The following is a 14,846-nucleotide window of genomic DNA, read 5'->3' on the forward strand; positions in this document are numbered from 1 at the left end:
TCGAACTCATGCTGCAGTAGCTGCAGATAGCTTCATAGGTTGCGTCTTAACACTTGCACCACCAGGGAAGCCCCGTGTAGGAGGTTTTCACCTCAGTTGCCACGGTGTGTTAGAGTCAACTTTTTTTGATGTTCCGCATTTGGTCGGAATATGTCAGGAAACCTTACGGACTAGTGGTGTTTGTGTCAGTAGATTCTGATGGGTGGGGAGGTGCAGGACCTTATCACTCACTCATGGGTGAAGGCATGGGGGTTGCAGGGAGAATTTGCTGGTTTATTCTCTTGCCTGGCAGCGGTCAAGATGGAAGCAATGTTTCTCAGGAAAAGGGAAATGGTCAAGAACCCACAGGTCGCTTAGTCAAGGTCTCCGGGGAGCACATAACTTTGCCCAGAGGGATGTGTCTGTAGTTCTGGGTGGATCTAGGCTCTGGCCTCTGGAGCGGGAAGGCATTTCCCCAGAAGGCAAGCAACTCTGCTATTTGCCCTGAAGGTCTTTTCCCCCCATCTCCGGAGGCTCTCCCCATTCTGTTGCCAGGTAATTCTCATCTGCAGGCGAGGGCCCCTTGTGTGCTTCCTACAGGTCGGTCTGTTCCCTGAACGCGGGTCACACAAGAGTCTCAGCTGGTTCTCAGACCAGCACAGCATTGTTGTTGAGCTGGCCACGAACTGCTCCGGAGCTTGGTGGCTCCCTGGAGCCCTCGTGAGAGCCTGTGCCCGGCGGGGGCGAACCGCCTGCCCCCCCCCCCATGCCGCTCCTCTCCAAGCCACCTGGGAACCGAGCAGCACCCGTAAATCATACATTTGCTCCGCAGCTCTCACCTGTGCCCCCCACCATGGAAGAAATGAGGAACGCTGCCCTCCAGACACAGAAGCCCATAAAGACTGAGTGGAATTCCCGGTGCGTCATTTTCACCTATTTCCAAGGGGACATCAGCAGCGTAGTGGATGAACACTTCTCCAGAGCTCTGGGCAATGTCAAGAGCCCCCAGGGAGCGAGCCCCTTGAGTCCGAGTGAAGATGTGATCCTGAAAAATGGTGAGCGTGCCGGGAGGGAGGAGGCTGGGGTTCCCTTCTGGCTGTGACTACAAGACCAGGGCTCCGATGCCCTCAGATGGGTGCATTTGCTGAAGGCAAGTCACACTGTCTGGTGGGAAGCCATGCCCCCTTCTAAGAAGTTTAAAGTGGAAATGGACATGGTTTCATCAAGTTGGTTTACCTACTTCATTAAGTCCTCGATTGTATTAAACGCTGGGTTCAAGGGTTAGTACACAACAGAGCTCCCAAACTCTTTGCTGTTATCATGGTTATTGTGATTAGAATTCCCAAGATGTTCGCTATTATCAGCGTTATTATGATTATAATTCCCAAACTGTTAGCTATTATCACTGTGACTATTACTGTGGCTGCAGCTGGGCGCCACTCCCCATTGGCCTGCCCGGGCTGCGGCACAAAGGATTCCTCAACTGAAAAGCCCTTCCCTGATGGGACTTCCTAGGGGACGAGCTGGTGGGTGAGGGCGGGGCTGGAGGGACAGGAGAAATCTCATCACTCCCCACCCTTAGCACTAGCTGCAGGGTCTGTTCCATGCACTGTTGGGTCATTTTTCTTTCCTTTTTTTTTTTTTAAGATTTTATTTATTTATAAAAGAACTGGGGTACAGGCCAGACATGCGGGAGGATGAGAGGATTCACCAGAGACAGAGCAGGGAACAGAACAGACAGACTGACGAAATACACTGCTGAGGAGAGCAGCGGGTGAGACAGGAGAGGTCTGCCTCGCCATGTGGGTTGCTCCGCGACCGGCGGGCATTGAACTGGCACTGCAGAGGCTGTGGACAGCTTCACAGCGCTGCGCTCAACTGCCTGCGCCACCAGGGAGGCCTGTTGGTCATTTGTCTTAAAATAAGCATTCTTAGATCTCCAAAACGGTTGCTTCCAGAGAGCGCTGTCAGAATACATTCATTGAAATGTCTAGGTTTGGAGAAAGCCATCACAATTAAACTCCTGGGGTGTAGTCTGCCCCCCAAGCATTGGCCTACACAGGTCCTGCCTTCACTACAAATATGTAAATGGCCAATTTGTGAGTGAATGAAACTAATCCAGGCTGGATTCATTTTTATATATTCTTTAGCATGATCAATATTCTTTCCCCCACCCTGATTTCCAAAGATAATAAAAGATTTTCGTGGGTTCCTAAAAGTGTCCAAGGACCCCATGCCGTAGGCCTGCAGGGCCTCAGAAAGTCACTCTGGCAGCTTATGTGCAGGTAGACCAAGGCTTGACTGGAGCTTTGTGCTGTGGCTGAGCCCTGTTGAGTGCTTCGCTCCCCTGCTAGGAGGAGGTAAGGGCCTCCTGGTGGGGTCCTCACTCTCAGGCAAGAACTCCCCTGTTTTCTGCCACCACCTCTCTGGCTTTACTCTTGAGGTCTGGAGTTTGTGTGTGAGTTTGTGTGTGACTGCTGTACTCACCTTTGCAGGATTTACTTCTCTCCTAGAAATTATTTTTCCAGTCAAGTGATTTTCTGAGAGTCTTGTGAGTTAAGTAAACCTGTGGAAGAGGGTGTGGTACCCGCAGATCAGAAAGAAAGGATGTGGAGCTGACTGTTAAAATGGGCGCCAGGGGTGGAGGGGAGCAGGAGGCCATATCTAAGAACACGCTGGGTGCTTCAGAGCAGGGAGACTGATCTGGAGTCATCTGGGGCACCGACCTGTGTTAAGAGCCTGTAAATGTGGCAAGTGGGATTCTGAGACTCTGAACTTGCTCTCTTTGAGGGTCAAAAACTCCAGGTTCTTCTGCATAAAGTGTACCCACATCAGCGCTTGGTTTCATTGATTTAGTTGTAAATACACTGGCAGGGATTCAACAATCCCCTTGTGAGGACCTTCAATCCAGTCCCCATTTTATGCCTTCCTACTTCACATTAAAGAGAACTCTCCCACAAAGCAAGTTCTAAGCTCAGATCTTTTTTTTTAAGTATTTATATATATTTTACATCATTTTTTTTTTAAAAGATTTATTTATTTATTTGTACAAGCACTGGGTACACTCAGAGGCGGGAGGGTGAGGCTCACCAGAGCCAGAGGGGAGAGCAGAGCAGGAGAGGTCTGCGCGCCATGTGGGACCCTCCCCGGGCGGCCAGGGATCGAACCAGTGCTGCAGAGGCTGCGGGCAGCTTCACAGCCCAGCGCTCAACCGCTGCGCCACCGGGGAGGCCCATCACTGTTCATTTTTGTACAATATTCGCTTGTTGCCATAGTCCCTTGTGCTCTTCCCTCTCCTTAAACCCAACTCTTAAGTCTTCCCTCTGTCTGCTGTCTGTCCATCTCAAAAACTCGCAGCTGCTTTCTTGCAATTGCTAGGACTCAGGTTTAACTCCTTTATCTCCTACCCCACAGCCAACCCCTGGAAAAAGTCTGTAAATTCTGCCTTCCAAATAGCTCCACTTCTCCCCACCTCCACAGCTATCACCTTGTCCCTGCAGCCACCCTCTCCCCCCACCTCCTGCATTTTTACAGTAGCCCCTAATCTTCCTCCCTGCTTCTGCCCTGGCTCCCCCTCAGTCTCTTTACCAGAGAGCTGTCACAATGATGTGGCTGAAATGCAAGGCGAAGCCTATCACTCTTCTGTTCCAAACCCTCCAAGAGCTTCCCATCTCACTTGGAGTGGAATCCAAAGTCCTTCTTGGAAACCCGCCTATCTTGGGCCCTGTTATCTTCCTGATCTCAGCGTCCCACAGCTTGCCACCTCAGTCCACCCGGTCTCACCTCCAGCTATTTGTGCAACAGGCCAAGTACAGTCCTGCCTCAGGCCCTTTGCACCTCCTCTGCCCTCTCCCTGAAAGGCTCCTTGCCAGATAACTGCATGATTTCCCCTTTCTTCATTCCAGTCTCCATCGGAATGTCACCTCTGCAGACAGGCCTCCTCTGAGCCTACTGAAGCAACAGTAGCCTGCCCTGTCTATCTTCTTACTCTGTTTTGTTTATCTTCTTAGCGTTTGTCACTGTGTGATATATTTACACTTGTCCTGTTGGCTCCTCCCACCACCCCAGCCTCTGAATTCTAGGGCAGCAAGAATGTGCTCTGTTTTATGCTGCTTTCCAGGCACCTGGAAGGCACTTAGGGAATAGAGCCTAAAGGAGTGAAATGTGGTTGGGATCACAGGGTGTTTTCTGCCACAGGCGGAGTCACTGTGGAGAGGGAGTTTCATGTGCTTATGACTGTTGAACCAGGTAGCCAGTGGTCAGGCCAACTCCACCATTTATTAGCAGTGAAATCTCTGGGCATGTCACTTCACCTCTTTTTTCGTCACTTTCCTCATCTCTGAAAGTGAGTATTTCACTGTAGGAGTCCTTGAGGGAACACATCAAGTGGCACATAGGAAGTGCGTGCTATGTGGGCCTAGTCATTTGTGAGGCAGTGGTACTGGGCTTGACAGGCGTTTTACAATGAGTAGAGTGGATATGAGTGAGGAGGGCCCAGATTCAAAACAGAATCATAGAGCAGCTGGCCTTGTTATCCAGGGACTTGTGCTGTCAGCGGTACCATTTCCTAAGCCATCTGACTTCCCTCTGTATCCTGTGGCTTCCCTGCCCACTAAGGAAACTTGGACATGGCTCTGTTTCTGGCCCAAGCCAGCCCTCCCAGGCCAGGGAGGCAGCTTTCTTCTTCACCTACCTTCCTGGCTGTTGCATTTTCCCTGTGAGGATCACACAGATCCTTTGGCTGTGAAGACACTGTCTCTCTCACAGAATATGAGGCAAATATTTGTATGGCTGACTGAGCAGATGGAGGCCTGTCCACAAGGTCATCACAGTTATGAGGGAGCGTCTCACAAGCTCTGCTGCCTTAGGGGAGGGCCCCATGAAAGAAAACTTGTCCCTAGCAGTTCTCACCGGCGGTGTTATGTGAGGTACATTGCAGCTTGGAAAATGGCGGGATGTCCATAAAGTGGCCTTTCATTACTGACCGTTAGTGTCCTCTCACCCCTGCAGTCCAGGCTGCCTGGCCCCAGTGAAGCCAGGCTGAAAACAAGCTCTCATTCATGGGTTCCCACAGCCGAATCTCGAATATTCTAAGAGCACTTTGTCAAGTCAATATGCAAAGTCCAAAAGCAGAGGCCCCGTTGACTAGGAAATGCCATCCAATTTCCTGGCTGCTTTGCCCTAATCAAAGTTATGTTTTTATTTACTTAGGTCTAATTTATACTGGCTGTACTTCAGAAAAGAAAACACAGGGTGAAGATTTCTTTGAATTATCTATCTCCCTTTTATTTATTTTCTTTCTTTTTTTTTTTTTTTTTGGTGGGACCCTCGCCGGCGGCCCGGGAACGAACCGGTGCTGCAGAGGCTGCGGGCAGCCTTGCAGCCCAGCCCTTTTAAAAGGTCACTGGGGATTTTTAGAGGATGGAACTTGAGAAGCTTCGGGTGTTACCATTTTGGGGGGAGACACAGCCCTCGGGCACATCTCACCCCAGATTCTTCCTTTCCCAACCTTGAGCCTGATCCCTGAGCCCAGACCCAGGCCTGCTGAGAGAAAGTGACACCTCAGCATTTCCTCTCCCCGACTCCCGCATAATCCAGTGTGTGTGTGTGTCTGTGTTGTCTGTGGTTCCTTTTTAGTGTGAATATCGATATGATGTAGCCACACCAGTCACTTATGGTCCTGTGACTACCAACAACTTCACAGCTTTCCTTCCAGTAAGGGGGAAGCAGAATCTGCACCCACGTATATTGAGACTCCCTCTCCCCCAGACACTACCACTATTTCTGCATTTGCTCTAGTCCTCAAAATCCACTGTGATCTACAAAGGTCAAAGACACACACACTGAATCAATGGTGTTAGGAGACAGGAGAGAGGTGACCTTTGGGGGGAGGGGTAGTGACTGGAAAGGGACAGGAGGGGCTGCCAGGGAGGCTATGATGTTCTAGTCCTTGATCTCAGTCCTTGCCACCCAGTTTGCAAATTCTTCGCTGCCACTTCAGCTGTGTGTTTCCTGTATGTGTATTTTACCTCATGAAGTACACCTTCCAATGAGTATCTATAGTCTTGCTTTTACAGAGTAGAACATGCAGCCCAGAGAGGCTAAGTGAGAAAAGATGGGTCACACAGCCAGTGAGTGATAGAGATGGCTACCCAGAGCAGTCACATGTCAGAGCCAGTCTCTAGTCTGTTCCACTGTCCCCTGCCTTTGAGGAGCCCATTGCAGACCCTGTCACCATGATGACGAGAGGGTTAATGCGCACAGGATAATTACTAGTGACATTGTAATGCTAGGGGCGGTCTGACCGATTACTTCATTGAACCTCATACTGACAGAAAGGTTAAATCTCACCTATTTTTCTGGAAACTGAGGCTCAGGCATCCCAGTGACTTGCCCAAGATCCCACATCTAGTAAGGGGCTGCCAGCATGTTCTCAGCTGGATTGATTTGGTTCCAGATCCTGAGCTCTTACTTATCCAACTTTTAAAATGCTGGCACATGTTCTGTATTTCATCTCCACTTCCAGTTGGGAAAACGAACCTGCAGAGACGAGGGACCCTGGGAAGGTGACAGTGAAAGAGAGAGGGGACCTGAGCGGGCCCCCGGGTGCCCAAGACCAAGATGGTCCCCTGTGAGCCATTGTTCTGTCTCTGGTGTTACTGCAACCTTAGCTAATACAAAGGCTGTCCTCTTTGTTCCTGGGCTGAATGAGTGCGGGGCTAGTGCCACCTGCCAAGGAGGCAGAGAGGGGTGAGCCAATGTCGGTGGCCTGGGCTGCTGCAGGCTGGACCTTCCTGTTGCTGGATGCGGGCATGTGTTCGCATGTTCTGGGCATTCTGGGTGTCCACTTCATCGGCAAGCAGGCTTTGCATGACAGGCGAGAATGGGGGGCGGGCAGGAGAAGGAAGGACGGAAGGACATCCTGCAATTAGGGCTCCATCTTTCACAGCTCCGACTTGGAGTCACTGATCCAGTTTTTACTTCAAAAACGTTAATTTTTGAAAATTTAGAAAATACTGATAAGCACCCAGGACCCGAAGCCACATGTGCATTTCTACAGACATGAGTTTTACAACGTGATATTTTTGTATGTCATGGGTTGTGACTCTTTTTTCCAGTCGACATTAAGCCAGTCGGCATTAAGCTGTATTGATCTGTTCATGCCATTAAGTCATTTTAATGACACGAGTATCCTTTTAACTAGGCTTTTGGAAAGGGTCCTGGGGGTGGAGGCAGCCTTCAGTGCTTGGAGATGCATTCAGGAGGTTTCAGAGGCCCTCAGAAGGGCAGGTGTGGACTGTCGCTGGCTTGGCTTAGGAGACTGGGCTGGGGGATGGCCTGGCACTTTCTCCCTGAAGGGGCAGAGTTGGAAATGGGGACTAGCACTTTCTGAACAGGACCTAGAGCACCAGCCTCCTCGGGTATTCCAGAGTCGCGGCTGGGACTAAGCGGCGGCCACTGTGTCCAGGGTGGGAGTGTGTGGGAGAGACACTTTCGTGTTCCTGCTCAACCTAAAACCCAGCCTGCCCTGCGTGTCCAGAAGCAGAGCTTTCCTCACCTGCTCTCCATTTGTTCATGTAGTTGGGGGTTTGGAAGAGCAGCAGTCTTCCCTGGGGCTCCCCCTCAGACCCAGAGGTAACTAAAAGGAGAAACTTGAGTCAGAAAGTGTTATCTGGGTCCCTTCTGGCAGCAGCTGCTGAAACCTTGAACCTTGAGGCTGTGGCTTAGGGTCCTTCATCAGGTCACAGTTTCCATGGGCCTGACTGCTGGAGCAGGCGGCCCACGAAGCCTGAGAGAGTGATCCACCAACAGGTGTCCACTCCCCGGGAAACTGACACAAGCCTGGACTGGAAAGGTCAATTCCCAGACTGCCGTCCCCTTAGGGTGCTGTGAATTCGGGTTTGGGATACTCAGTGCCTCCCCACGTGCTCCCATCCATAGTGAGTTACAATGTCACTCCTTCAGGCTGTATTTCCTAAGTGTTCCACTTGTCAAGCATGGGCTCCAGGTGCTTGGAAAGCAGCAATAAACAGAGCACATCCCCGCTGCCCTGGAATTCAGAGGCTGGGGCGGCGGGGGTGGGGAGATAAGCAGGACACATGTAACTGTGTCACATGCCCAGTGGTGACAAATGCTGAGAAGATAAACAAAACAGAGTAAGAAGATAGACAGGGCAGGCTACTATTGCTTCAGTAGGCTCAGAGGAGGCCTGTCTGCAGAGGTGACATTCCGATGGAGACTGGAATGAAGAAAGGGGAAGTCATGCAGTTATCTGGCAAGGAGCCTTTCAGGGAGAGGGCAGAGGAGGTGCAAAGGGCCTGAGGCAGGACTGTACTTGGCCTGTTGCACAAATAGCTGGAGGTGAGACCGGGTGGACTGAGGTGGCAAGCTGTGGGACGCTGAGATCAGGAAGATAACAGGGCCCAAGATAGGCGGGTTTCCAAGAAGGACTTTGGATTCCACTCCAAGTGAGATGGGAAGCTCTTGGAGGGTTTGGAACAGAAGAGTGATAGGCTTCGCCTTGCATTTCAGCCACATCATTGTGACAGCTCTCTGGTAAAGAGACTGAGGGGGAGCCAGGGCAGAAGCAGGGAGGCAGATTAGGGGCTACTGTAAAAATGCAGGAGGTGGGGGGAGAGGGTGGCTGCAGGGACAAGGTGATAGCTGTGGAGGTGGGGAGAAGTGGAGCTATTTGGAAGGCAGAATTTACAGACTTTGTCTAAGGGTTGGATGTGGCACACCACCCGCTCCCCTTCACATTTTAGAGAATTCTGGAAGGGAAGCACTTAAAGGAAATATTACAAGCATGCTGGGACCCTGCCTTCCACATTTCAAGCATTCAGTGCCCAGGTCGTAGGGATGAGATCCGAAAGGCCAGTGCAGATAGGAACTGCCCAGCTGTCAGAGGCTACACATTGCTTCCAATTTGTGCTTAGGACGTGCAGTACCCTCATTCAATAGGAAACTCGGCAGCAATTTTACTAAGTCAGCTTAATCGCTCTGTTTGTGCACAGTGACCCTGAATGGCGACTGGTCTGCAGATACCCGTTTTTAAAAGCAGCTTTCATCCTTAGGAACAAATCTCAATATATGTTCCCTTGTTCTGGTTTTCATTAAAAGAAGACAATCATTGCCCATCACTCATTGTGAACAATATGAAATGTTGGGCTGAAGGTCTTTGCCTTGCGGGACTGGACTTATTTTGCTGTTATCATCTATATTGCAGATGGTGGTGGGCGGGGGCCTCCCAGTGTCACTCCGCAGGCCGCTCAGATGTTTTTCTCCTGCTGGCAATCGAGTCCAACAGAACATTCAGGAGAGCTGGGAGAGTCACGAGTGGAGGGTAAGGGAACCCGTGCACGGGATCGTCCCCATCGCCCCCATCGCCCTGTCTCCATGCCTACACCCCCTCCATTCGTTTGGATCAATGAGAGGCTGCAGATGCTGAGCACCGTCTGCCGGTGCTCTCTCCCTCCTCTCTGGCCTGAGTGCTTGTAGAGAATGGGGAAAGCATCCAGCCATGTCTGGAACTATCCGAGACTTTTTGAGAACCCAGATTTAACCTCAATAATAGGCACAAGTAGGTTAGTGTCTGTGAGACCCAAGAAGTCGCCACCCCATCGGCCAGTCCACAAGAACTTTGCCAGAAGAGACGGAGCCATCCCTTGCTTTGAGCAGTCACTGCTTCAGCTCGCATCCCTGCTTGGTTAATGTGCTCTGGCTACCGTGGTCCAGTTTCTTTTTCTTTTTTTTTTTTTTTTAAGATTTATTTATATATTTATTTATTTATCCAAGCACTGGGTACAGTCAGAAGCGCGGGAGGGTGAGAGAATTCACCAGAGCCAGAGCGGGGAGCAGAGCAGGCAGAAGGACCGAAGCACACTACTGAGGGGAGCAGTGGGCGGCAGGAGAGGTCTGCGCGCCATGTGGGACTCTCGCCCGGAGGCCGGGGATCGAACTGGCGCTGCAGAGGCTGCGGGCAGCCTCGCAGCCCAGTGCTCAACTGCTGCGCCACCAGGGGAGGCCGGGTCCAGTTTCTTAATGTTCTCATGTCCAGATCCTTCTTGAAAATGGGTTTTCAATCCCTAGACTTGCGTGAGTGGCTGATATAGGCAAGCGTGAAACCCTTCAGAAAGTTCTTCCTAGGCGCCCTCCTCTTAAGTGTATTGAAAACACCAGCTGTAAAGTGAAATGACAGCAATGACCCAACACAAATTACGTTTAATCAAGCAATCCTATTTCTAGCCGTTTCCTTGAAGAACCCGTTGGACAGGGATGCAAAGATGTACATACAAAGATGCTCGGAACAGTGTTGTTCCTATAAGTACAGAAATGACAGTAACCACCAGGCCACGTCGCTGCCCTTCTGCGGGAATACTCTGTAGTCACAGTGCTGCTGCCGCTCCTCTTCACCGCTAGGGGAGAACAGTCTCAATATCTTAACCATGTGGAAGCAGCCTTAAAAACAGTACATGGGGCCTCCCCGGTGGTGCAGCGGTTGAGCGCTGGGTTGCGAAGCTGCCCGCAGCCTCTGCAGCGCCGGTTCGATCCCCGGCTGCTCCCCGGCCACCGGAGGAGGGTCCCACATGGCGCGCAGACCTCTCCTGCCGCCCGCTGCTCCCCTCAGCAGTGTGCTTCGGTCCTTCTGCCTGCTCTGCTCCCCGCTCTGGCTCTGGTGAATTCTCTCACCCTCCCGGCTTCTGACTGCACCCAGTGCTTGTATAAACAAAAAAAAAAAAAAAAAAAAAAAAAACAGTACATGATGTGACAACAACACATACACAAGAAGAAGCAAATTCTAGAAAGGAGCCGACCTACTGGTCCACAGGGGCGGTCTCTAGATAGATGCGCAGAATGCTTTGTCCTTTAACCTTTTCTGTGTTTTCTCCACACTACAAAAATAGCATGTGTTAACCAGAAAAACAAGCTACCTCTAGTTTGAAAGCAACACACACCTCACGTGTCTTCTAAATCTTCTCTTCCCAGATAGTGACATGCCTCCCAATCAATGGCGTTTCTCTTCTCAGTGGACGAAGCCACAGCCAGAAGTATCTTTTGAAAATGGTGCCGCCAACTGCAGCTTGGAAGGGTTTGGTTCCGCTGCCACGGAGCCGTTCCTGATGCCCCTGACCGAGAGCCCTTCCAACCAGCATGAGGAGCTGTGGTCGTTCTCCGCAGCCAGCCCTGGCTCCCCAGAGCCTGGCTACCCTCCGGCCTTTTCTGAGGGGCACCTGCTTCCAGATCCTCAGCAGGACGAGAACTATGAGCCCTTCCTAAGTCTCCTCCAGCAAGACCGATGCCTAGCCCTTCCTCAGGAACCCACCTCCTGGGAGGATTACAACTCGGCCCAGATTGCCGGAAGCGCGGGGGTGCTCTTCAATCTGCCTCACAGCTTCGCTCACTGTAAGGAAGGGCCTCCAGGTGCTTGGAGGACTGCCTCTGATTGGTTGTGGTTGAGTGTGCGTTGGTGTGCGGTGGGGTGCCGAGGCCATTGCTGCCACTCCAGATATGGGGCTCCGCGGGACAGAATGTTGTGCTTGTATATGCCAAGCTCTTCTGTAGGCTGCGTCATGGGCATTCCCAGTTCAAGGACCAAAGGGGGGGCCACGTGGACTTGGCCCAGAACCTTCACCCCAGTCTGTTTGTTTATTTGGACGTAACCCTAGAAAACCATGGGCTGCTACCTGTAAGACAGAACTCTGAGACACACTGTAGGCTCAAATTCTAGCCTCCAAACAGGCTGACTACTTGCACATCTAGTGGATGCCAGGCTCCTGGGCACAAGCAAGGACAGACTATAACAACCACCCGCTCCATACAGTAACATTCAGAGGCATTTCAGTGCCAGCCCCATTGCTGCCTGGAGCCTCTCAAGGTGCCTGCGGGCTGGTGCCTGCACACTGGGCTACTCCTGCCCTCTGCCCTCCATCCTTCCCTGAAAGAAAATTCCCTGAGGCTCATTCACTTCTTCCCTCATGCCCTCCCTCAGCCAACAAATGTTTCATCGGTGTCTGCTACATGTAAAATACCCATCAAAACCACAAGACTCCCTTCCTTGTAAAAGGGTGGGGCAAAATTGGCCTGAAGTATACTTCCCCCAAAACTTACTCTGCTACAAGGTTTGTCTTCCTATGAGAGAATGGTCATAGCATTCATGTTTTATGGGTTCTGGGGCCAAGTCTGCATTCTCTGGCATTCAGTGCCTCTGGGTGAATTTGCTTTACAGTTCCCTAGGCCATACACAGCTGTGGTTCTAGCACTCGGGGCCTGAAAGAAATTACTGGAAGTTGCCTTTACTCTGCACTAAGTATAGAGTCCACAAAGGGCCTGTTCAGCATAGCCTGCTTAAGGCAGGCACTGTGCTCCATCCAAATATCAGAACCAAATTGCCCATTAAAATACCACTCTGTCATTTCCAAACTTTGACTGGGAATGTAGCTTTAAAAGAGTAAATCATAAAAATATGCTTGGGCAACCTATGAAAATTCCCACCTTGTGTTTTTTTAAAGAAAATCTGTTCCTATTGCATTCAGAGGGAAAATTCAGCCAACTGTGTTTGTGTCTGCGCCTGTGCATACACATTGCAGGCCCCTGTTTCAACAGTTGCTTAGAACACAGATGGTTCAAGTCATCGCCTCCCAAACATGACAACTCTGTACAGTTCAAATCCAATTCAGCGAAGATGCAGTGAGCATCTATGACACGCCAGGCACCTCACGGCACAGCTCCAATGTAGCCATCATCCTGTTCTCAAAATCTGTAAACACAGCCTAAGACAAATGTGCATCCGTGAAGTCTCTATGGTTGCAAGTTCAAACTCCTCCTAGCATTGCCATTAGTCATATTAGTTGGTGACTGACAGTCCAGAGTCTGTTGGAGGTTGGCGGCCCTTCCTCCGAAATACTGCCTGTGAGGCGGGAACAAGGCTCAATGGGCCTTAAAAGCTTTTGGTTTTTGTAGCATCTGATGAGAAAATATGCTAGATGTCCAAGACCGAGGGGCAGGTGATCTAGGGCCCTTTGGGGGTTACGTGGCATTTTCTTCTAAGCTAGTTTCAGAGATTTCATTTCCAATCATGTTTTCTTCTATTTTTCTAGATAAGAAAGTATATTCCTCCCCAGATCGCGGACCTGCCAGTACCAGCCTTGCAAGTGAAAGTAAGTATCTGTATTCTGACAATAAACTGAAGGAGAAGCTGGTGGCATAGTAACCAGGGTCTCCAGCAGCTGAAAGGACCCTCATTTCTATTCAGTATTTGTATGGTTAGAATTTGTTTTATTTTAGTCTTAAAGACCCCCAGGCACTTGGTATCTTGTAAGTGTTCTTTCCTCTTGTTTCGTTATAGAAGCAACTCTATTTATTTATTTATTTTAAAAGATGTATTTATTTATGCATACAAGTGCTGGGGTACAGGCCAGAGGTGTGAGGGGTGAGAGGATTCACCAGAGACAGAGTGGGGAACAGAACATGCAGATTGACCGAAGTACACTCCTGAGGAGAGCTGCCGGCGAGAAGCAACTCTATTTAGAGTCCTGTTACCTGAGCTGGACTGAACTGAGATAACTGAAAAAATGAACTAATTCATGAGGATTAGTTTGTTCTGTCCCAGATGTTGTTTTCACTGTGGAACACGGGAGCCACCGAGGACGCTGCAGGTGGGGAAAATGCCAACTCAGGCCAAAGGTCAGGGCTCTAGGCTCCACACTCAATTTGAAGGTGGTGTCAGGGTGAACTTCTAGGGGGGCGTGATCTGGGTGGGGTGACATGAACATCTTCATGGCCTGGGTTCAAATGAACCCCAACTTTCTTCCCCATCTCGCCTCAGGGACTAAAGTCACATTCCCCAACCTCCATATCGCAGCTGCCCCATTTTGTAAATGATGCACTAAAATACTGCCCGCCCCAGAGGGTTTCTGCGGGGAAAAGATGAAATAGAAATGATTTTTCAAAAAAGATTTATTTTCATTTGGCCCCAGAGCCAGCTTCCTCCTCATCATGCTTATTCTGTCTTTCAGAAACCCAGCGTCCAGAGTCAAGTAAAGATCTGTTCTTTTATTGAATTTCGGTTTGAAGAAGAGAATTCCTTTTCCCGAAGGAATGATTTTCTACTGTGAGTCCAGAGAGCCGAGAGATGTCACCATCCTTTTCTGTTTCTGCCACTAAAAAGCATTGAGCCAGGAGCAAATTTCTGTTTTCCTGAAAAAAAAAAAAAAAAAAAAAGTTTACTTCTCTTCCCTGGCACCTAAGTCCCGTGACAGAAGTTTTCAAATTTGTTAAGTGAATCCCCAGCCTAGGAAATGATGACAAGAGCTGTTCAGGGAGGAGGACCATTAAGGCCCGCCTTCTCGCTCTTCACCACCCCCACCGCCCCCTTAGAAATCACAGCCTCTCACCCTCCATTGGCAGGTCTTTCATGCCAAGACCAACCACGTGGTCTCATGGGGTTGCTCCACTTTTCCAAACACATAGAGAGATACCAGCCTGACGCTTTCTAACCTTGCCTAGACTGTGGGGAGCATCACTCCTGCCTCTGCCCAAAGCAAAATGAAAAGATGTGGGCAAGACCCATTAAGAACGGGTTGAGGCTGGGTGTTGCTGCATCCTCCAAGTCATGGAGGAAGCTGAACAAATTTAAGGCTGGTCCTGAGGAATGAAGTCTTTTCACTTGGAAAATTTGATCCCTCAATGCTAAAAAGGTGATTCCAAGTGGAAGTGCTGAGAAATCTAGGAACTCACTTATTGGAAGTCAGTCTTGTTAGTTCTCTTAGCCAAGCCAAGATAGCCAGGCTGGACCCGGAGACAGTTCTGTAGTCAGAATGTCTTAGGTGCGGTTGTGAGTTCCTGTCTGTCCTCACTCTGTGGATGAA

At 50.2% G+C, this 14,846-nt stretch overlaps 1 protein-coding gene across 1 annotated transcript; it reads left to right on the forward strand.

Moving 5' to 3' along the window:
- Positions 1–832: 832 nt before the first annotated feature.
- On the forward strand, positions 833–14,340 carry VGLL1 (vestigial like family member 1; the record flags this gene model as incomplete). Its single annotated transcript, XM_084259029.1, has 4 exons — positions 833–1,034; positions 10,966–11,382; positions 13,077–13,136; positions 13,995–14,340. 4 exons carry the CDS (start codon positions 833–835, stop codon positions 14,036–14,038), a joined length of 723 nt encoding a protein of 240 aa, XP_084115155.1. The 3' UTR covers positions 14,039–14,340.
- Between the last annotated feature and the right edge of the window lie 506 nt (positions 14,341–14,846).

The sequence above is a fragment of the Talpa europaea genome, assembly GCF_964194135.1.
Source record: "Talpa europaea genome assembly, chromosome: X".
Lineage (NCBI taxonomy): Eukaryota > Metazoa > Chordata > Mammalia > Eulipotyphla > Talpidae > Talpa > Talpa europaea.